The sequence below is a fragment of the Thunnus thynnus genome, chromosome 2 (genome assembly GCF_963924715.1).
Source record: "Thunnus thynnus chromosome 2, fThuThy2.1, whole genome shotgun sequence".
NCBI classification, from domain to species: domain Eukaryota; kingdom Metazoa; phylum Chordata; class Actinopteri; order Scombriformes; family Scombridae; genus Thunnus; species Thunnus thynnus.
In genome coordinates this window covers 19,796,184-19,819,711 of record NC_089518.1, presented here as the reverse complement: position 1 = coordinate 19,819,711, position 23,528 = coordinate 19,796,184, and the positions used below count along the sequence as shown (strand labels likewise).

The window sequence follows — 23,528 nt, the reverse complement described above, 5'->3', positions numbered from 1 at the left end:
ATGTCAGTATGTTAATAGAAGGTTGTTTGTTTTGAATTGTGTTGATTGAAGTTGATTTTTTTTGGCAGATTTTGTAGCGCTTCAGGGAGTAGACAAAGTTTTCTGTTTGCAATGCAACATTTTACATGAGAAATTGTTCTTTTCCAACAAGTGTTGATTTGGTGCAATGGTGTACCTTACTGTATAAGCTCATGTGGGCTGTACACTTATGTGTGTGTGACATGTAAAAACAACTAAATCAGCCAAGGAGATCCGCTGCAAATGATGCTTTGCCACGCAAACTGTGGAACTGGGAGGACTTGGTCTTGGCTTGACACGTGTGTTGGCTCAGGGTTGGTAGATAGGCAGTCAAGTTAAAGGAAAGAGTCCATCTTACAACTGGGAAATTGTTACATCCATTCGACAACTAAGACTGAGTGGAATCCAATCTCAAACTAGGACAGGTTGTAATTTATCCAACACTAAGGATGTAATTCATTTTACAACAGTTATAGAAAGAATTCCTACCATCCTACGATCCCACAACTACTGTGAGACTGTCATTTTTGTTAGAAGCTGCAGAGGATACAATGGGAAAACAAGCAATATGAAACTTTAATAGTGTGACAATGGTTCAAAATTACATTAGCTGTAAGAATGTAAACAATGACAGAAGAAATTGTAATGAGGGTGCGGCAATTCTCACAGAACAGTATTAACCTCCATTACATCATTTATTAGATGACACAAAAGGCCCTCTCTCTCACTGAGGCGTCTCCTGGAAATGAAAATGGGGTAAAATTGATACCAACATATCTCTGTACTGCCCTTTGGGATTGCTTTTTATACTCATTTGATTGGCATTTTTAATGAAAAGCCTTTTCAGGAGAAGTCAATCTTGCCCGTAGCTTTTTTTCTATGAGATCATTCCATGTCTTTGAGCAAAACCATGATGTTGAGAGCGTCAGGTGTTCCCATTAAGTCCCATTATGTCCTCCCTTTGCAACTTCTTATGCAGCCTCTCTGTGTGCCCATCAGCAGCTTAAAATGCGAAGGAACATTGTGATGGATTATCTACTCTTGACTGGCTACAGCAGTGAGTGAATAATACCTATTGTGGTTTCTACTTTCAGATATTCTATCCTGAAACGACAGATGTGTATGATCGCAAAAACATGCCCAAGGTGGTGTACTGTATACACGCACTGAGGTAAGAATAAAAAGATTCTCAAAAAAAATGATATTATCACTGCCTTCATACATCTTTCACTTCTGACAGCAAAACCGCTTACTCATTTCTCATCTTTTGTTAAGGTGCCACACCTTTCTGTTGAATGTTATTTCACTTCTAAGAAAATAATAAAAAAGAGGAAACTGCTAGTGTCATGGTTGACCTACGTGTCAAATGCTGGTATCTAACAGTAAGAATGTAGTAAATATGAGCTATTGGGCAGATTATATCAGCAAGCATTGTGTTTTTCTGTAAATATTTACTTATTCATGTATATACAGAAGTGGTCACTGATGGGTTACTCACTGTCTAATTTAGATTCATTTACTCACGCTTGATAGTTATGGCAGACAAGGTCAAACACTTTGACCTTAATGTGTTTTGATCATGTTGCCATCCACACAGCAGCATAGTCAAGTTACAGAAATTGAGGACAGCTCATCTGGAGATGACAAATGAATGAGACTGCTTAGACTAACTTTTGTATCACTCTGTGGGGTTCAGACATGGCCTCTTTTTGTGTCCATTAAGTTCAACCTCTAATTCGAATGTCAAGTGGGAAATAGTACTGTAAGTGATATGAAACAAGAACTGGAAAATGTTATTTCCACTTCTGTAAGGCAGTGAGAGTCTTGCTGTTCAGATAGACTTTTTAATGGTGGTTATGGTATGTGTTACATACGTCAAGGCTATATTATACACCACCATGCATTTACCTATAGGTAGCCATTGCTTCAATTTGACAAGTTCACATGCTTTCAGTCACTGTATACCTGTTTATTCTAACATTCAATCATGGAATAATTAGGAATTAAAGCCACGGTCCTTTAGTCTCTGTTCCTCAAGTTTTTTTTAAACACTTTGATGAGAATAACCTATCTATACACACTGCTTACGTAAACCTCTATTCAGCATGTCAGCAGAGGCTTCCTGACAATTTAATGTGGTGTTTCAGTGCTCAACTCATTACTTACAGTCTCACCACAAAGGGTGGTTCTTTGTAATGGTTTCACATTTGTGACAAAGTTTATAAAAACACATGGAAAGAAAAGTTAGTGCTCTTACAGTAAGGTTGGTGACATCAATATTATAACTTCAGGTCTTTGCTTTTTCAGTTGAGATGATGGAAAGGGTCAATTTTATCTATCTGACCCGTCTAGTCGGCCAAACGCAGATTTAGGGAGTGGTTATGTGAGCTGCTTGGATTGTTTTCTCTGTTGTAGTGTTACGGTCAGGTCCTTAGAGAATTGGTTTCCTTCCCTTCATATGCACACACGTGCTCTTCCTTCCTGAGAGTCCAGCTTAAGTCCCACAAGGACCCAGTGAATACTCTGCTTCCCTGGGTACAAACACATGCACGCATGGAGGCAAAGCAGCAGATGTTCCTCCACATTCAGTGTGGTGGAAAAATTTGAAAGAAACACAATGTAATTGGAATAAAGCATAGTTTACAGTAAGAGCACATTTTGAAACACTTCTGACGAGTTGGTAGAGATGTGGGAGTTCATTTATTGCCTAAAAAGAAGGCGTAAACATTGAGATAAAAAAGCTAGAGCTAGTTGCTTCAAGCTAGTCAGCTGATTGTCAGTAATCCCAGTGGCTTGTAATCGGCCACCTTCATTAACCTCAGTCAGCTGTTACTGTGTTTGTGTCTCGTACTCTATCAGCTGCCTGCATGTTAAAACATTACCCTTTGTATAAGCAGAGTTTAGATAGTTGTCCGAAGCCCCCTGTGTCCCAAGGACAGAGTTCATTTCATGTTTACACACTTACTGTGACCAAAGTACAGAATAACCAGCTACTACAAATGCTCCGTTCAAAGCTGTGCTGATGCTAGGCCTGCCCTAAATATCTATAATTCAGTACCACTTATCAGGTACCTGTAGGAAGATGAAAGTTTTATGAAGTTTCCAGCCACCTGCTTCTTGTATTCATTGGCCAGTGTTGGACTGAGTCTGTCGGCTGCTGTCAGATGGTGCTTGTTATACCCTGAACCAACACTACCCCCCTGTGGTCTAGGTGTGACATAGGCCAGAATTAAGGGCCATGGGGAGCAGTTACTGTCATGGAGGAAACGTATCCAAATATTGAGTTTCAGTTTCATAATAACTGTCTTGACCTACAGCTTCCCAGTGCCTTACTAAATTATTATTTTTTGTACAAATCTTTCAGCTTATACTTGTACAAACTGGGCATTGCACCACAGATCCAGGACCTGCTGGGGAAAGTGGCCTTCACAGGTAACACCAGTGGAATTTAGACAGCTTTTCCTAAAACCAAAGTTTTTTAAACAGTAGAAGAAACAATAAAGTGATTATCAATTTATTTTAAAACAAATAATGCCTCTTCACCAGGGAAATCTTCTCTTTGTGGGCTTTAATTTTGTTTACTGGTCTTGTTTGGATTTAATTAACACATAAAAACTTGACATGTGCTCTAAAGTTTTGAAGATTTGTTTGAAGTGTCTCATATTTGATTTAGATTTTTTTTAAACATTTCAGATCATCAATTGTGAATCAATTTTGATATTTTTCCAATTTTAACTAACTTTAATTTAACTTTGGGAAAATGTCAGTGTTCCTTCTGTTTTGTGTGTTAAAAGGAAAATAAGTTGCATTGCAGGTGGTATATTTTTGCCTTTCCTCTCTCATACTGTATAATTTCCATTTTCCCTTCCATTGATATACTGTATATCTGTCTTTCAGAGGAAGAGATCAGTAACATGAGGAGTGAGCTGGAGAAGTATGGCATTCAAATGCCAGCTTTCAGTAAGATTGGAGGTATCCTGGCCAACGAGCTCTCAGTGGATGAAGCTGCCTGTAAGTCCTCTGACATCTTAACTAGATCTCTATATTGAAACAGGTTGTCAAGGTCTTCAAAAAACTGCAAGTAAATTAGCCTCTGATAGTGTCGATTGATCGACCTGTTCCCTAATTTTGTTTTGAACAACATTCAAATGTTGTCCTCAGTGCATGCTGCTGTGATTGCCATCAACGAGGCTGTTGACAGAGGTCAGGCATCTGTGACAATGGGAGCCCTGAATAATCCCAACGCAATGCTGAGGAACATCCATGAAGCTCTGGCCCAAGACTACCAGGACTCGCTGAGCCAAGCCAAGGCTCGTAAGCAGGATCAGTCTTCAGGGAGGGTGAGAGGCCTACCAAACACTTCAGTGACCTTTTTGAGTTCTAGTGTCATTATTTATCTGTATATATTGGTTTATCTGAGTTTTCCTAAATGCAATACGATTTCACTCTGTTCTCAAACTTTGCTTTAATGTGGGAAACATTTTCAGATTCCATGTCATAGAAATACCCCTTTCATACAGGAAACCCGTCTATCTTATACTCTACTGCATTCACTTTACATTTTAATCATTCATGTGCAGTAAGACTGCTGTCACAGGTTAACTCTATGTTGTTACCATCCAGAGACTAGTGTTTGCAGTTGTCTTTGCATATTACATACACACACAGACTTCAGATATGTATAGAATTATAGTACACTACAGAAAAAAGTATCAAATACAACTTCTCAATCTCTCTCCATCACTATCTAACTCTATTTTTATGCTAGACGAGTATTCAGTTACATAAATGTCAGTAACATTAAATTAAATTCCCACCCCTCCAAAAAACACTTGTTGACTGAAGCTGTGTGTGTCATATATGTATTCAAATCCTGGTCTTAAGGTTTTTGTTGATCCATTCAGGTCAACCTCCAAGACCAATCTGTTGGTATCACTGCACTGAAATTGCAAAATAACATAAAACATATTAGACTTATCATGATTAACATTCGAACCGTATCTGGGGAATGCAAAATATTTAAACTTGATTTTTGCAGTAAACAGATGTTTCTAATTGCGATGTCTAGTACTGACAACTGTAGTGAAAAGAACTCAGCACTGAGGTCTGAAAGGGGTTTCCTACACTGACTCACTCCACAGGCCTTGCCAGCACATTCCAGTGGCTGCAGTGTCAGCTGTACTTCACCAAACACTAACCCTCCGCACTGTCCGGCAGCTCGCCTCCCATTCTCTCCACTAATACCGTTCAAACACGAGCCATCCATTTCCACCTAATGTTTGAAATGTTATTTATTTAAAACATGCAACATCTGTATGAATCGGAAGAAATGTATGTGATCAGCTAGGAATAAAATATTCTACTGTATATGAAATTTGATGAAATAATTTTTTTTTTTTTTTTCTGTTGTCTTTCTCCTTAGCGCTCCTCAATTACTGCTGAGGAAAGAGACGTTTATGAGGAGCTGCTAACTCAGCAGGAGATCCAGGGTTGCATAGACATTGTCAACAGTAAGGACTGTTCCTCCCACATAATGGATGCATACCTTCTTGCATGAAAATAAATCCTCCAATCACGTACAGTGTTGGTGTTTAGCAATACAGTACATCATTAACTCCATAACATTTATTTGTTTAGCACTGATCCAAAAGAATGTGAAAAGAAAACACACATTTTCCCTCAAAGATGTCTTGTCTTGGTTTTCCTGTCTGCAGTCCAGGCAGCAGTAAGGCAGGTGAATCAAGCGGTGTCGTCCCAGGATGAAGCTGCTCTGTTGGCGGCGCTCAGGCTTGAAGCTCTGGCCCTGCTGGGTGTTCAGGAGGCAAACTGCCGCTGGTACCTGGAACATTTTACCAACTACTGCCAGCACCAATCCAAGGTATACTGAGTCAGTGGTTCCTAAATCATGGTATGGGAATAATAATAATTCTGGTTTTCTTTCCAAACTGTTACAGAAGGTAATTGCATATATGTGATTTTTGTTGGAGGTATACAGCACAGTAAATAAGTGGGAACAGAAACCTCTAGACACTTATTGCCCTTCATTAAAACACACTGTATAATCATGAGACTTACATAGTGGTGTCTCTCTAATTTACTCCGATCTTTATGCTGCAGGATGGAGGGAAAGCTGTGATGGTGGACAAAGAGGAGATTCAGAGAGTTGTCAGCTCTTGTAATGACTTTGCTGAGGCAGAGAAACGAAGTAAGCATGTTTTTGTTATATTCCATGAATGTTTATTATCAGTAATTCTGGTCAGTTGAAAATCCCACATGTACCCACTAGCACGCCTCTCAAAGCTCACAAGATGCCAAGTCTGTCTGCTATTAAGTATACATGATATATATTTAATTCAGGTATTTACAGATGTATTTCAGCACTTCAGTGTAAGACAGGGAAAAAATACAATTTACCTACTGAGATACCTTTGTGAAATTGAATTTGGGTTACGCTCACAACATGACTGTGATCATTTTCTTGACTAGAGCTGGAGGCAGTTGCAGCGATCAATACAGCCATTCGTCTCGGCAATGCAGTGGATACGGTGGAGGAGCTGACGAACCCTGAGGCACAACTGCCGATCGTCTACCAAACTGCTGCCAACCTCTATCAGGCCGAGCTTTTTAGTTTGCAGCTACAAGGGGGGCGGGTGAGACATCCTGTTAGCAATTTTCACACTTTTACATGTGTATCCACAGATAAAAAAATGTGCTTATAGGCAAAGGGGACATCAGTGCTAGATTTATACTGTAGTTAAATGTCACTTCATGCTCATGATTCAGACCTTTATGTTTATCAGGCCGGCCTGAGCCATGAGGAGCTGAGCGTTGCTGTGGAGATGCTGTCAGCTGTAGCAGTGCTGAACGAGGTGCTAGACACCAAAGACCCACAGGCTGTGATTGAGCAGCTAACAGACTCTCCTCTGGGCTTTACCAACATGGACCAAGACAACCTCAACAGGTAAGATGGCTGTGAGGCAGATTGTTGTGGACTGCTGATGATTACATTACAAGGTTGCATTTGTATTGCATAGAAACAAAAGCTAAAAACACTAGTTGTCTAGCAAAATGTGTTTCATTGGGTAGCTGGTCAGTGAAGTTCAAGCTCCCCTTTTGAGCAGCCTCCCAACTCTACTTGATCTGTTCAGTAGTAAACCTTAGTCTCTAATGGCCCTGCTGTCATGTCTGTCAATGCTGGTCGTAAAACCTGTTCTGTCACATGATCACTGATTTGCTTTTTTGTTGCCATAACTATGACTAACCTCATAATAACTACATGGTGGTACAGTATGATTTTTAGGAGAAATAAATTAATTAGGTTGTATGCCGCTGCACTCCTCTTTAGGTTTCTCTTTACTGTTACTTTAACACTAAAGTGGGCTGCTGAGTGACGGTTCATTTGATGTCATGAAACTGTGTTGAATCTCTCTGTGGCGCTCTCCCTCAGGTATGCTGACACTCTTATTAAACAGAGAGCTGAGACTCTCGCCACGGGCCAAGAGTTCCTTACCTGGAATGATGTTCAAAAGTGCATCGACACAGTCAACGTTCAAGTCCACGAGGAGCATGAACGTAAGAAAGTCTCGCCAATTTCTGATACTGTTTCATGTAAATGCATGTAAATCTCAGTACAGTCTGTTAATTAATTGGATTTCCACGCCAGCAGTTTGAAATCTCCAGTAAGGTTTTATTTTAGTTGTGGCCTTACAATGACAATTTGTAAAAACACATACAACAATATATGAAACATGTTGACTACATGTATTAAATGGTTCTTGTCTTCTACCTCCAGGCATTATAGCTATAGCTGAGATCAATGAGGCCCTTAACTCAGGTGATCATCAGCAGACACTTGCTGCCCTGCTCCTCCCTACAGCCAAGTTGACGGGGGTGAACTCAGCTACAGCCAAACACTACCATGATGTCCTACAATATACCAAGCAACTCCTCTGCCAGGTATTGTGACTCTAGATTGAGTTAATTTATTTAGGATTTATGTAGAAAAATGTGCCTGCATCTCTCACATCCTCAAAGTGCAAAATATAAATATAAAAAGTTTCAAAAGTATAGCTGAGTAAATCAACACATATCATAACTCTATCTCATGCTCGTTATTAGTTCAGTCAAGACCACTTTAGTCAAAAAGAACATTTTTATTGCCATTTGCAGTAGTTATTTTTGGAAGTATGGCTCTGTTCTGCTCCCTGCCCTTCCATGTGCTTACATGAAAAGCCCAAGGCAGGGAGAGCAGCTGTAAAGACCCCCATTGGACCTCTGTGCCTTTCAGTGTTCTTACATGGAAAACCGAAGGTAGGGAGAGCAGCAGTAAAGACCCCCATGGGACCACCCTGCCCTTCCATGTGCCTACATTGATAGCCTAAGGCAGGGAGAGCAGCAGCAAAGACTCCAGGTACAGAGCAGAGCAGGACAACAGAATGACATTGTTTAAGTCAAACGCAGCATATAAGGAGGAGCTGGGGGTAGAGGTGGGTTGCAAGCAGCTTGCAGAGGAAGAAACAAGGGAAGGTAGACTGAAGCAGCTTTAACTAAGGTGCCCTGTATGAAATTTGCCAATTGAATGCATAGAAGGGAATCAGCTGAGCCATCAGCTGACGTAGCTGGCTTGTGAGCTAAGCTTGACTATGTGGCTTGCCTGAACTAATGCTATGCTCAATTTTTATTGGAGATGCATAAATGTTATACATTTTTATTGTAAATCATAATCACTTAATGTTGATGTAGACGTTATAATGTACATATTATTCATATGTGGAAAAACTGGAAGGACAAGTGTAAATGTTAAGCAAACTATTGTCTCATTTTGTATTGTTTCTACCCTCTATCAAGGAAAAATGGAGGATAGGTTATCTGTTGTCACCATACTCTTTGTATCACCAGTTTCTCAATCTGAGATGTTGCTGGGTTGACATGACAGGCTTGTACAGATTACACAGTCTGCATATTCCTTTCGTCATACTGTACAAAGATGTGAAAACAGACTTTGTGACAAAGGTTATTCTGGACCTATCAGAGATTGTGGTATGACTTAACCCTGTTAAATTCACAGATTGAACAGTTCACATCATCGTGTCGGGGCTTGTGCTTCCCTGCTGTGACTCAACAATAGTTCAGCAGAGCAATAGTTTTTCTAAGCGCACACATCCAGTCTCACATCATAACAGCCAGCCTCTGAGGCATCCCACGGAGAGAGATGAATTGTAGTTCTGAAGCTGCCGTCTTAGAAATGAGCATACACAGGAAGGGATCCAGACAACTGTGGAAGCAGCAGAGACACACAGCTACTCTGTAATATCCATACAGTCTGTCATCCCCACCGGACAACAGGCGGATGTAGTGGACAATGTGCAGGATGCCACTAGGCAAGAAACACACTGCGAATATGATGAAAACCAGAGTGCTGACCCTGATAAATGGTCTCCAGTCACAACCAGATTGACCTAGGTGGTACACCACTGCTATGTGGGCATAAATGCAAATCAGGAAAGGCACTATGAAGCCCAGACAAACCAGCATCAGCCTGTATGGCAACAGCTGGGAATGGGATTTTTCTTCCAGGGGAAGTACATCATGGCATGTGGTGACCCCCAGCTGCGTAAGCTGGTAGCTCTGCCTGACCAGGAGCTCAGGCACAATAGCAGCCCCAAACAGGAACCACACAATCATGCAGGTCCACACCGCCAGTGTAGTCTTAGCAAGTCTTCTGTACAAGAACGGTCTGACCACAGCCAGGTAGCGCTTCAGACTGATGCATGCTATAGTCTGAGCCGAACAGTAAACGTTGCCATAAAACAAGGCTGTGATCAGCCGGCAGGAGATTTCCCCAAATATCCAGTTGTTTCCGTTGAAATGGTAGTGAACACGCAGTACCAGGGAAAACAGGAGGACCAGGTCGGACAAGGCCAGGTTCAGGTAAAGAATTACTGTGGACAAGGACTTGGCTCTGAGTCTGACTCTGAGGAAGGTCAGAATATAGGCGTTGGAGGGGATACCCACCAGCATGGCCAGTATGTAAGATGAAGGTATGACCCAGGTGCTAAGGACCCCTGTGGTATAGGCCGTCGCAGCATCGTCTGGGTTCACAATTAGCCTTGGGGCTGTGCTGGGATGGAGCGGGGTCGGCCTCTGGTTTGTGTGGTTGAGTTTGTAAATCTTCCCCCTGAAAGTTTTTGGTATCACACCAGGTTGTTTATTGGCTGTGGTCCCAGTTCTATTCCCTGTATATGGGTAGAAAAACAATGTTTATGGCTTTAAAAAAATTATTATATAAGAAAAGTACATTTGAAACTACATTTAAACATCAAACAGAAATTTTACTTCATCCCGTTGGCTTTTGTTGTCTTGTGTTGTGTCCAGTATTCATCACAAGACTTTCTAAGTATACCTCTTGTTCTTTTTCACAAAGCAAGCAGACATTTCTATTTATGCATGTTAACTATCCTTTATTGTAGTATTCTTAATTTATATTTTTCATAGCTATACTAATATAGTTAAACCTGTGTTTTGTAACTTTGAGTTGAGACTTTAAATGAGCCCTTTACCAGTTGGGGTCAAAAAAGTCCCAGTGTAAATAGTATCTCATCTGGGACCCTGGCTTAAAGAATAAATGCAGTCATCCTTTTGGTAAACTGATAGTATTTTAGTCAACTTACCATCATGCTGAATGGTCTGCACTGCCATCAGACAAATGATTAGTCCAGGCACAAGGTCGGCCATATCGCTCTCTGATTGAGGATTTTTAAAGGTTGCTGTTTTTCACTCCTCTCAGTTTTACTTCTTGTCAGCTACTTCAGTAAATGTAGGAGTTCTCCACTGCTGGAATTTGCTGTTAGGCATCTCTGCAGCACAACAGAAAAACTGATAACGATGTGTACTCAAGCTCGGCTTCCCGCTAGTGTATGTGGACTGCCTGTCTGTTTGTATGGTTCAGTGAGCACGTTTCCTGTCTCGGCTTGAAAACTGAATTCCCCTCTGCCTGTGTCAGGAACTGCCCACTGAGTCGCTGGGGTGGGAGGATACTGCTTAATAGTTAAACAAATAACACTAAATACAGTTGCATGTAATTAAATTATGGTTTAGGTTATTTGTGGTTTTTTGCATTAAATACTATTTCTGTTTTTAAGAAGCGATTTGACTTTTATTTGGAAGGGTAACATTTGTCAGCCTGGTTATGGAGTTGAAGAATCGTTGCTGTAATATGCTTTCTGGATATTGTAAGCTTCTGCATCTGCTTTGAGTGAAAAGTTATGCATATTCTTCCAACCTATTACATTCTACAGCAGATAGATCATTAATCTGTTACTGGAACTGTATACTGTGTTCCAAGATGGCAATCATCCACTCCAGCGAAAGCTAATATCCAGCACACATGTTTTTACTTTTCCTGATTTTCTTTTTTTTTTCCTGTTTCTGTGACTCATGACACATGTTGCCCCACCTGTGTGTATCATCTTGATATGATGACACACAAAGAACAAATGATCCTTTATGATTGCAGTTTCTCCTATGTCTCTCTTTATACATGTATGAGTTGGATGAGAAATGATCGGACAGATGGAGAAATAAACAAAGAGGCTTTTTTTAGGCTGTTTGGGGGGTTTTAATGGTGACTTCCTTCCCATCGACCCTGTGGTCAGAGATACACTCCGGTCCCCACCAGAGTTGTCTAAAATTAGCCAGAGAACAAATACAAAAGTCAGGCTGAATAAACATTCTGTGTGCTTGTTGTGATGTTATATTGTTAGGTTAACCACCACTCATTACATTTTTTCCTTTTCCTTAGATCTTACCTCTGGACACAGGGGAAATGGTACTGCCTGTTATTTGCTGTTGCTCTAATAGCACCGGCTTGTGTAGTCTTAGTGCTGCTATGAAGTCTTCCTGCTGTAGAGAAAAGCAATGTATATACAGTAGTCCACAATCCTAACTTGATGATTTGCATAATCTGACTACAAGAATTACTAACTAATGAAGACATTATAATTTATCATTTGTAATTTCTATATTTATAATTTGAGTTCAAGTTATAATCAAGTTAGTGTTGTGTGCATTAATATTGCATTGGGTGCCTGGGGTACATTGGTTTTACCCTTCTGACAAGAAGAGAGGTGACCTTGTACTTTTTCTCTGACTGCAGAGCTCTGGAGATGAGTCTGCAGTTCTGTGGCTGGACCAAATCCAAGAGGCCATTCACACAGCCAACCAGGATGAAGAGGAGGCTCTCACATGTGTGTACATAGAGTTTGAATTCACTCATCCATATCTTCACCACTTAAACAATAGCTGTGTTATGTCCAGTTTATTCTTCTCATGCAGTGGGCACATTACTAGATTGTCATTGTCCAGAGGATGTACATTATTTTCAGAACACCACACAGCTCTGATAGCGGGCTCCGTTTTAAATGATTATTTGTTTAAATTGTTACAAGGCTACAGTTCCTCCTACTCAATGACGTAATGGTAATGTATTGCAAGGTTGAGTGCTAATACAAGGTTTCTATTAAAGAGCACAGAGCCACAAAATATGAGTAAGCAATACTTTTGTAGGCATGCAACACACAGTAAATATTATATCTTTTGATACATTATAGATACTCTGGCAACGGTATTGCAGTTTCTGTTGCATTACTGAGCAAGAAATGTATTTTTTTTTCCTAGTATGTATTTTCTGTCTAACCTACTCTGCTATATGGCATTTCAGCCTTTTACTAATTTATGGTTGTGTGACACTGACACACTACTAGTCTAGTCTAGAGTAGATTTTCCTCTTCAGTTACATAGATAGATGGTGGTATTGATATGCAGTGTATCACATATCGCAGGCCTGTGTTGTTATACTGTCATTTTAGTGAGCAAACCATTGTAATAGTATATTATTACCCCATGCTCTCTAGTCTAAGTGGCCATTGTGCATTATTTTTTTTAATATTACTTCTCATACTTTTGCTATTTCCTACTCTTGCTATTTTTATATTTGAATCAACAACTGCTTCTTTGGCTCAACTCTCATGTCTTTTGCCAGTGGCTGGAGCAGTAGCTGACATTAACAAGATGGTGGCTGAAGGGGACTCCCAGAATACACTGCAGGCTTTGCAAGCTCCGAGTGCAGGACTGAAAGCGGTGCTCTCTGAATGTGCCGACACATACCAGACTGGACTGGAACAGAGACAAACAGAGAGTGCTACTAAAGGTAACTTTACTTGCAGGTATCACCAGAAAGAAAGCTCTATTTGTGAGATAGATGCTTGCACTGTGAGAGGTCACCTGATGTTCATATTTGGTATTCAGTATAATATCAACTGTGTCTAAATTAGGCATCTGCTTTGTCACAGGCAGCACTGAGAGTGTGTGGGTGAAACATTGTATAAAGGACAGATATGACTACTACTATAACCTGGAGACTGGACAGGGCACCTGGGAGGAGCCGGAAGGCTTTGAACACAATGATGGTCAGCTCAGTAAAGAGGAAATTCAGGTAAACTCCCATCCCCCTCCTTTCATTCATGACTTTCATTCATCTGACAATTGCACTGTTCATTTGATCATATAATAATCACACTATTGTAGGATTGTTTCAACCAGAAACCCTTTTTTAAACCCCCTTTTTCCTTCAGAGTGTTGTCAGTGGTGTGTCTGCAGAATATAACAGGGGACAATTATGGTTGTCCAATGAGTCCTTGGTGACCAAGCTGCAGGCGAGGGTCAGAGGTTTTCTGGTCAGGAAAAGGCATGCCCAGAGGATGGAGTATCTGCGCCAACAAGAACCACAAGTCGTCAAATTGCAGGTAGTGTGTGGCACCACTATGAACTTTGAATAGTGGTTGATCTTATAAATTAGATCAACTTCAGTAATTCCTGATGCTGCTGTGGGCTATTCCAGCAGTAATGAGAGAGCCATACTGTACATAAAGAATTAGGATTTACTTAAGTTTACACACGTAATCATTTCTAAGCAAAGAAAGGAGGATAAACCATATTTTAACAATTTAAATGTTTGCATTGTTCTTAAATTAAAGTCCAGAAACAAACAAAAAAAAATACATTTATTTAAAGAAGTGACGGCACCTAAAAGACAACATCTGAATGGATTATCTACTATTTAAGTCTAATAATCTGTGCTGTGATATACTGATGTGAAACACACAACTTGGAGCATGTTTTTTTTACATGATGTAGATTTTTGACCATATTTTTTCATTTTTTACAGGCTTGCTGGAAAGGTTACAAACAGAGGAAAGTGTACAAAGACCGAATGAATTTGCTTCAAAAAAATGTTGCTTCTGTCGTCAAGGTGATCAATTGTTTGCTTTTAATAAGAAACATATAAAAATGTACAGTTATTTGGTGAATAGACAAATGTAAAAACTATGCACCCCATTCTTGGAAATCATCAGCAACAAACTAAAATAATCACGATAGCTGTTTTAACCTATATTAAAACAGTTTGCATGTACACAAAATTAAAAAATACCTTCTACTGTATATCAGTAATCTAACAAAACACTGGTGTTTTTTAGATCCAGTCGCTGGTGAAAATGTGGAAAGCCAAACGTAAATACAATCAGAGGTTGCAGTACTTCAAAAATCATGTGAGTAACACTCAAATCAATCAGCATCACTTATTGGTGTCCTTTTGGTTTTGTGTTGTTGTTCCATATTGTGTAGGAGTCTTGTTTAAGATTGTTATTTGTGTGTATAGGAGAAAGAAATTGTGAAGATCCAGGCTTTTCTAAAGGCCAACAAAGCCAGAGATGACTACAGAACCCTCAGTGAGTCAACACAGACATTTTACATTCCTGCAGTTACTTATGCTTTTTTATGTATGTTGATATTGAGGTATTTGGTAAAAATATTGTGGTATTTGACTTCTTGGAATTGCTGAGCCCACAATGTAAAGGTAACACTTGGTGTAGAAATGGTATAAGTATCATTAGATCAGTGTCTGGTAACTTCACTTTGTACTTTTTATGAATAAGATAAGATATACACACTGACTAGTCTTTTTGTGTACCAATCTTAGCTGGGGCCAAGGACCCACCCCTGTCTGTAGTGCGCAAGTTTGTCCACTTGCTGGAGCAGAGCCCCCTGGATCTGCAGGAAGAGCAGGAAGTGACACGGCTTAGGGAAGAGGTGGTCACCAAAATTCGCTCCAATCAGCAGATGGAGAAAGATTTGAACCTGATGGACATAAAGATTGGACTGCTGGTGAAGAACAGGATCACTCTGCAGGTTGGCAAGCCTTGCCATTATATTGGTTTTACATAATCTGTTGCTTAGTTTCATGTGCATTACCGGTCAATAAATCCGAACACTGAACACTGATAGAATCCCTGTAAATATTTCTTATCTACTTCACTTGGCTTCTTAACTCACTATTTGGTGTTTTGTTTCTTTGAAAAGGATGTTGTGTCGCATAGTAAGAAAATGAAGAACAAGAAAAATAAGACGAGTAAAGATGACATGACTGCAGGAGACAAACTGGGTATCAAGGGCTTAAGTAAAGGCAAAAGAAGGAAACTGGAGGCCTACCAGCATCTCTTTTACCTGCTGCAGGTAAAACAAAAATGTGTCTAACTCTTCCTTATCTACCCCAATACTATTGTTTTGGGCTCAACATGATTTAACTTACTTCTCTCTTTCCTCCCAATCAGACCAATCCATCCTACTTGGCCAAGCTGATCTTCCAGATGCCCCAAAACAAGTCCACTAAGTTTATGGACACTGTGATCTTCACCTTGTATAACTACGCCTCTAACCAGAGAGAAGAATACCTGCTGCTCAAACTCTTCAAGACTGCTCTGGAGGAGGAAATCAAGTGAGGACTGCAGCTCTGATCAATACTTTGCAATAATCTCAAGTCCATTGCATCCAGTTTACACTTAGTAACTATTGTACTGATATAATGGTTATAATGAACATAAGTAAGAAAATGCCTATAAAATTATTGGAAAGAATTTGTCTACAATTACTTAAAACACACGCTAAATCCTGTGTCTTGGTTTGGCGGACAGTACTGATCTGTTGTGCCTTGTTCTCTATGTGTATCAGGTCAAAGGTAGACCAGATCCAGGACATTGTGACAGGGAACCCAACTGTTATCAAGATGGTGGTGAGCTTCAACAGAGGCGCACGAGGCCACAACACACTCAGACAGCTGCTGGCTCCTGTGGTCAAAGACATAATCGAAGACAAGAGTCTCGGCATCAACACCAATCCTGTTGATGTTTACAAAGCCTGGGTCAACCAGCTGGAGACGGCAACTGGGGAGGCCAGGTAGGGTTAATGCAGGTGGTGTCAGTGGTGGTTGGTCTTTGGTGTAGTTTAAGTTCAAGTTTGCACCATAAGGTAGTTTTGTGTGTTTTATTCCATTATCTATAACTTCAGTATACTAGAAACTACTGCAGTTCTTTTCAAAGCATTACTATAAGCTACTTAAGATTGTTTTTATAGGAAACCACTGTTTTCCAGTCAATTAAAACCTCAGATATCTGACCTTTAATGAACACAACACACTACACAAACTTTGAAAATGGTCATTTCTTCTAACTACAGTCTCCTGTAATTCTAACATAACTTTTTAAAAACATAAGTGAAATTAAATAGATGCTCACTGTGTTGATCTACCAATTTATACAAGGTTTATTTCTCTTTTTACACCACACTGACATTACAGATACCAGGAATGGCATTAAATGTACTGAAGTCTGTAAATGTTATACTTTAAAACATGTTTGCTACAATGTTAAGAGTAAAAACACACAAATACAACCACCACAGTATGAAAGCTTAAAAGCTTTGACATGTACAGTATTAATGTTCATCTGTTGTTGTTCTGCCTCAGCAAGCTGCCTTATGAAGTGACTCCCGAGCAGGCCATGTCACATGAGGAAGTACGCATCAGGCTTGAGGCATCCAGTCTGGCGCTTCGGGCTGCAACAGATAAAGTCCTGAACTCTATTGTGTCCTCGCTGGATAATATCCCGTAAGTTTTGGGACCTGGTCAGTGTCAGTGTCTGTCCATCCTCTGTGTCCTCTGTGACAGATTTGCTTGTCAGAGCTTGAGCAGATTGGATTTTGTTGACTCTGTTGTTTTGTCTCTTTTTTTGCCAAATCAAATATACATAAGAATAAATTTAAAGTTACCAAAAACAAGTTATCCAGAAGATATTCAAAAGTTAATGAAATTCAGTCTCTCTCTGTTGTGCAAAAGTTGGGCAAATAACAGGAACACCTGTCTAATGCAGCAATAAATACTGCAAGATGCTCTCAATATGCAGTTACTTTACATCCTATTATTATTATCATTATTATTATTATCATTATTATTATTATAGGGAAGAATTAGTAGAGGGATACAACTAATTAAGTTGTCTTTCTGTATGAAATATTGTTCTTTTACATGTACAATAATATTTTTTTATCCTTCTCACTAAAATATCTAAATGCTTAAGTGCCATTTTATTTCACTAAATGTTTTTTTTTTCCCATTTTCTCTTCCTATTGAATATATTTCTTTCTATTTTTTATATGATTACTTAAACATTATAGTGAGAGCAACATGACTAAAATAGGGCTAAACAGGATGTGATCATATGTGCGGGTATGTTATTGGCTCATCCTAGTTGTTAAGGGTTAAGCTGCATGTTAGAGCATAGTCATTACTAGATAATCATTGATTTGGAGCAAGTAGTCATCTGGTCAGTTGCTAAAGCACAAACACAGACCTCTGCTTTGTGCTACATTAGTCACACTCATATAACCCAGTTTTTTGATTGGGACATAAGCACTCATCTTTTCATTATTTCACTGATTTCAGAAATCTCAATAACAACACAATCATTTCTAAAAGTGCTCAAGACTGTTTACACCACTAGATGGTGCTGATGCTTTTTTTTTAGGTTTTTAGCAGAAAAATTGCTCTTACAAAATGTGGAAATTGAAAGTCATTAGTATTCTCATTCAGTAATGCAAGTATTGATGAATTAATATCTAAAAAGACAACATTCTGCCTCAAATAAATCCTAATAAGCCTGAATGAGTCATCATTTTGGACTTCATTTTCCCTCTCATGAGCTTGCTTTATCATTTGTTACATGACATTTGATTGCATGTTGTTTTGTGTTTGATTTCCCATCGATGCTTTTTCTTTTGCATGTAGTTATGGCATGAGATACATTGCGAAAGTTCTGAAGAACAGCCTCCATGAAAAGTTTCCAGATGCCTCAGAGGATGAGCTGATGAAGGTAGACGCCCTCAAGTATATACATAGACAGACGTATCTGTATTTTTCCATTTATAGAACAGTATGTTCAGGTTCTGCTCATACAGTCCTCTCTGCATGATTACTATCATCATCTAACTATCATGAGCTTACTGAAATCACTGACTATGGGATTTAATTCCACAAAAGGTTTTAATGTTTTCTCTTATTTTTATTGCAGATTGTAGGAAACCTGCTTTACTACCGCTACATGAATCCAGCCATCGTGGCCCCTGATGGCTTTGACATCATCGACGTGTCAGCAGGAGGGCAGCTTCACGTAGACCAGCGTCGCAACCTGGGATCTGTGGCGAAGATGCTCCAGCACGCTGCTGCAAATAAGCTGTTTGAGGGCGAGAATGCACATATGACGCCAATGAACAACTACATATCACAGACATATGAGAAATTTAGGTGAGAAAGGGAGCATTAATATTGATAGAAAATGATGCTGTGTTTCTGGTACGAATTTTTTTGCAGAGATTTTATGTCAACATGTTTTTTAAGTTCAGGGCAATACTCAAGCTTGAGCACAGGCAAGTCCTCCAAAACACTTTAATTATGTACACCATGTCTTTGGTTCATGTTCAAAAACAACATGATGTAAAGATAAAAACATGAGGTAAAGCAATTCTTACACTTTGCTGTTATGTTCTTTGTTTTGAGGAACAAATGAAGCTCCAGTAAGCCAATGTATTGCTAAGGACTTTCTGATAAGAAAGTCAAAAAGTTCAGAAAAATAAAGTCAACCTTCATTTCCCTTGTAAGTTCAGGAACACTTTAAGCTGACATGGTAGAAGTAGGTGTAGTCCTGGCAAAGACAGAAGCTGTTATGTGCTGTGTCAGCAATTGGCTTTCACAAAAATCATCTGGACTCTAGACAGACCAGTACAAACTCACAAATATGAAGCTCTGGGTGTGTATGTGTGATGTTATCTTCCCCACATTGCCAAATTGGTTGACTCATCATTACTGGAAACCCAAGTACACTTTATTCCATTTTCTGGAACAAGTTAGTATGGATTGTTTCCCTAGCTGAAAAGGTCACAGGTACATCAAAGACAGTGTTACTGATGACTACTGGTATTCTTTTCTTTCAGGGTATTTTTCCAGTCAGCATGTGATGTCCCTGAGCTTGAGGAGAAGTTTAATATTGATGAGTACTCAGACATGGTGACCCTGAGCAAGCCTATCATCTACATCTCAATAGAGGAGATCATCAATACACACTCGGTAAACCCAAGCAAAATAAATCTCATAACATGTTTTTTGTGGGCCAGATTGAATTCAATTTATCTTCCTACAAATGCAAATTAAGTTGTCATTAAAATAACACAGTCTCACAAAAGCTGTGCATGTTTTTGATTATGATTAATCATAACTGAATCCTTCTGTCAGTGGATGGCATGTTTGTACTGATACTGCAGTTGCAGTGTAATTGTCAAACTGGGCTGCTCTGATTCTGGTTTCATATAGTCTTTATCTTGAGGCTCCCCTCTAAAGTTTTAGTCAAATGTTTAGTGCTGGAATCCTAAACTCACTGTTATAATGATTCTTCTTCTTTTACAAGTACTATTAGTTCTAGTATTACTGATAATGATAATATAACTACTACTAGAAGAACGAATATTACTAGCACTGCTACTGTTAGTACTAGCTTTACTACTGAGAATTCACCCCTTTCCCCCAGCATGCCAAATTTTAAGAAATTCAGATTATGGATCAAATATTTGAGTGTTTGAATATCAATTAAATATTCAAAGTGCTCTTGATGTCTTAGTATTTTTCTTACTTTTAAACAAAACATCTCAAGCAAATCGAAAAAGTCAATATACAACTAGATTTGACATATGTGCTGCTATATTAGCACACAGTTCCTATATTGTTTAAATCCCACCAATTGCTCTCTTCCATTTCTCGTCCTTATCGCTGTTTCTCAGAAAGGACATCATCCTTTCCTTTCTTTATATTTCCAGACCATTTCCTTGGAAAGGGACTAGTGGTGAGGACATCAGTATGTTAAAGCCATCCTTTGTCCTTTTGTCATCAGTTTCACTCTACACTTATACACACAGGGACTAAAAATGGAGATGATGCGTGTGTGTTAGCTTGGGCAGATGTTCTTTTAACCTTCATTTTGCTCACAGATAATTTTATCATTTCCTATCTATTTGATGTGTGAAGAAAAACATTTGCATTTTTTTAAAGGGGGACAGGATCCATTATATCGATTTATTTCTCTACTGTATGGTAGTCTAACATGTATGGTCTTTATTAACAAAATGGAAAAAAAGTGTAGTGGGAGGAATCCTCTTTAACTGCACTTTTGTTCATCCAAAGAGAAATCTTTGTTTTCTGCAGTATTCTTCAGAAGAAATATGCATATGTATGCTTATACCGTATGTACGTATATGCATACAGTATAAGCAGTATGGGTTGGTGTGCACAGGTCCTCCTGTTATCCCCAGGCCTTGACTGGGTGTGTTTATGTACCATGAGCGTAGTCAATACTTTATGCTTATACATACATATCGATGTTTTAAAAATGTAATAAGAGAGTTGATTTAACTTTTAAAAGAGAGTTTAGCACCTATGACCCATAAATCTGTTCAATTCTGTGTCACAGCATTTTACAGTGGCTAAGTTCGCAGTGAATATTTAAGCTTTTAGTACAGGACTAATTACCTTTTTGTATTTGTTAAGCTGCTTTTGGAACATCTGGAGGCCATCTCTCCTGACCACAATGACCTGCTGCATGAGCTACTGCAGGACCTGGGAGACACCCCTGATGTAGAGACATTGCTAGGTACTGTCAAACTTTTATTTACACTGAAAACAAGCAAAAATCAGGAAAAAATAAATATATATACAGTATACATAATATATCAACTGTAGATATTTATGCCCATGAAAGGGTTCAAACTGGCAAGATTCCAATCTAAAGACCACATCTAAGAACCATTTATGCTACTGTTGTGGTTTGGTTAGTTTGCTATTTACCCACTGAAATGATCACAACTATAGTGTATTAATCATTTTACATGCTGTGCTACGTCAATCAAGGGGAAGGAGCTGTGGATCCAAATGACCCAAACAGAGAGAGTGCTCTTAGCCAGCTGGCCAAGACTGAGATCTCCCTCACCCTAACCAGCAAGTTTGAGCTGCTGGAAGGAGATGACAAAGACTTGAAGACTCTCATGACAAAGTAAGTAATTATTGTCGGGAAACCAACTGCTCCAGAGAAAGTGTGTTGCTGTGCCTGTTGATGTTGCAATCATTTGAATTCTTTATAAATAATCTCAACTCTGGTGTCAAAATTAGTGTGGATGACATTATGCCATGCAGCCATAATCCAGGCTCTTATATACTGTACATTTAAAGCCACTGTGCTGATTCAGACTTGCACAGAAGTACTCAATATAGAGTTTGGGGTTGCTACAGTATGAATGCCGTGCGATGCTCTGAACTTGACCCTTTTTGACACAGTGTGTGCATTTCTTTGTGGCTATCACTCAGTGGCACGTCTTTGTTGTCTTTCCTGCTCTTCTATCATTTCCTTTCCAAACAGGAAGGGGTTCGGTGGTCAGGGTTATCTTTCCTATAAACGTGTATCCGCCTGGATGAGTTACTTACAACAAACTGTATTAGAGAGATGGCCTCTTTCTAAACTTCTGCTTCATACAGTATTTAAGTGGGAAACTAAATGTGAATGCAGGATTGCTCTGAGTTGAGATGTGCATGTGCCATCTAAGTTTGGTTCTAACTGCAAACGTTCATGCCATGCTAACAAGACTTAAGGGGCCAATTGTAATACAATGTGGAACAATTAATTTTTACTATTTTCTACATTGTAGAATAATACTGAAGACATCAAAACTATAAAATAACACATAGAATTATCTAGTCAATAAAAAAGTGTTTAACAAAAATGTGTTTCATATTTTAGATCCCTCAAAGTAGCCACTGTTTGCCTTGATGACAGCTTTGCACACTCTTGGCAATATCTTAATCAGCTTCATGAGGTCGTCACCTGGAATGGTTTTCAATTAACAGATGTGCCTTGTCAAAAATTAATTCATGGAATTTCTTGCCTTCTTAATGTATTTGCGACCATCAGTTGTGTTGCATTGACCCTGAGACTCACACAATTGACACTTTGCACATGCTCCATGCCAAATGTCCATTTTCTCATGCAGTGAAAAACAAATTATAACTGATGACATCACGGTGCAAAAAGAGGAGACTGAAAGCACACAGACAGATAAGACAGAGCAGCACAGCGCAACAGCAGCACTGTGCAGCAGCAAATTACTCAGACTATCAGGGGGAAAGCGAGAAATATAAAAAATCTATATTGTAATGTATTCCCATGCATGCTGCTCAGAGTGATCTCAGTCTCAGCTGCTCTTCTGACAGCAGCAGGCAGGAGTGAGAGTGAGTTACTATGGTTACAGGGACGCTCTGTGTCTGTTTTTCTTGTGATTCCCAATAATGGGTTTTTTAGGTAACCTACTACCATTTTAGGCTACATAATGTTTTTATAAATAATTTCAAATGTTAAATAGCCATTCTTCTAATAATCATTTCCTGTCCTGATCCACCCAGTTATATACTGTTCTTGATGCATTCTTGGTTTTTGTAGCACCCTCACAACTAAGCTAGACTAGTGCAGGTCCCTGTTTCTTGACTTAATCCAAGAGGTCAGGTTGTGTAGAAATGCAGGAAGTTTGTTTCAGTTTTTTTTTTATTGCAGCACTAAACATGCTCACTTCACAAATAAATCAAAAGTTGGCAGCCCTGACTGTAGTAATCCATATTATGACATGAACTCAACTAAGTAAGAGAAACAACAGTCCATCATTACTTAAAGACATGAAGGTCAGTCAATTTTAAGAACTTTGAAAGTTTTTTTAAGTGCAGTCGCAAAAACCACCAAACACTATGATGATTGAAACTGGCTCTTGTGAAGACCACCCCAGAAAAGGAAGATACCTCTGCTGCAGAGGATAAGTTCATTAGAGTTACCAGCCTCAGAAATCACCAATTAATGGCCCCTCAGGTTGGAGCCAATATCAATGCTTCCCAGAGTTCAAGAAGAAGACATATCTCAATATCAGCTGTTCTTCACTGCATGAATCAGGCCTTCATGGTGGTCAAATTGCTGCAAAGAAACCACTACTGAAGGAGACCAATAAGAAGAAGAGAAAAAAAACACAAAGAGTGGACATTAGAC

The 23,528-nt window shown here is 39.2% G+C and overlaps 2 protein-coding genes across 3 annotated transcripts in view; one reads left to right on the top strand and one right to left on the bottom strand.

The window, feature by feature from the left end:
• iqgap2 (IQ motif containing GTPase activating protein 2) overlaps window positions 1–23,528 on the top strand; it is a 37,268-nt gene that overhangs the window by 10,580 nt on the left and 3,160 nt on the right. Inside the window, exons 5-33 of one of the 2 annotated variants that reach the window (XM_067608259.1) lie at window positions 1,113–1,189; window positions 3,383–3,450; window positions 3,916–4,029; window positions 4,180–4,358; window positions 5,441–5,528; window positions 5,733–5,896; window positions 6,136–6,223; window positions 6,505–6,668; window positions 6,819–6,979; window positions 7,466–7,590; window positions 7,811–7,974; window positions 11,819–11,845; window positions 12,173–12,263; window positions 13,058–13,225; window positions 13,368–13,510; window positions 13,650–13,820; window positions 14,243–14,326; window positions 14,553–14,624; window positions 14,735–14,804; window positions 15,056–15,264; window positions 15,436–15,588; window positions 15,687–15,850; window positions 16,084–16,308; window positions 16,877–17,017; window positions 18,194–18,278; window positions 18,477–18,709; window positions 19,396–19,528; window positions 20,999–21,101; window positions 21,359–21,500. In XM_067608259.1, the coding sequence (XP_067464360.1) occupies window positions 1,113–1,189; window positions 3,383–3,450; window positions 3,916–4,029; window positions 4,180–4,358; window positions 5,441–5,528; window positions 5,733–5,896; window positions 6,136–6,223; window positions 6,505–6,668; window positions 6,819–6,979; window positions 7,466–7,590; window positions 7,811–7,974; window positions 11,819–11,845; window positions 12,173–12,263; window positions 13,058–13,225; window positions 13,368–13,510; window positions 13,650–13,820; window positions 14,243–14,326; window positions 14,553–14,624; window positions 14,735–14,804; window positions 15,056–15,264; window positions 15,436–15,588; window positions 15,687–15,850; window positions 16,084–16,308; window positions 16,877–17,017; window positions 18,194–18,278; window positions 18,477–18,709; window positions 19,396–19,528; window positions 20,999–21,101; window positions 21,359–21,500 (3,806 nt within the window). The remainder of the gene's footprint in view (window positions 1–1,112; window positions 1,190–3,382; window positions 3,451–3,915; window positions 4,030–4,179; window positions 4,359–5,440; window positions 5,529–5,732; window positions 5,897–6,135; window positions 6,224–6,504; window positions 6,669–6,818; window positions 6,980–7,465; window positions 7,591–7,810; window positions 7,975–11,818; window positions 11,846–12,172; window positions 12,264–13,057; window positions 13,226–13,367; window positions 13,511–13,649; window positions 13,821–14,242; window positions 14,327–14,552; window positions 14,625–14,734; window positions 14,805–15,055; window positions 15,265–15,435; window positions 15,589–15,686; window positions 15,851–16,083; window positions 16,309–16,876; window positions 17,018–18,193; window positions 18,279–18,476; window positions 18,710–19,395; window positions 19,529–20,998; window positions 21,102–21,358; window positions 21,501–23,528) is intronic. The other variant, XM_067608268.1, reaches the window with a different exon arrangement.
• f2rl2 (coagulation factor II (thrombin) receptor-like 2) lies at window positions 7,968–10,961 on the bottom strand. The gene is made up of 2 exons (XM_067608290.1): window positions 10,689–10,961; window positions 7,968–10,253 (listed from the first exon to the last, which is right to left on the bottom strand). Exons 1-2 carry the CDS (start codon window positions 10,750–10,752, stop codon window positions 9,187–9,189), a joined length of 1,131 nt encoding a protein of 376 aa, XP_067464391.1. The 5' UTR covers window positions 10,753–10,961; the 3' UTR covers window positions 7,968–9,186.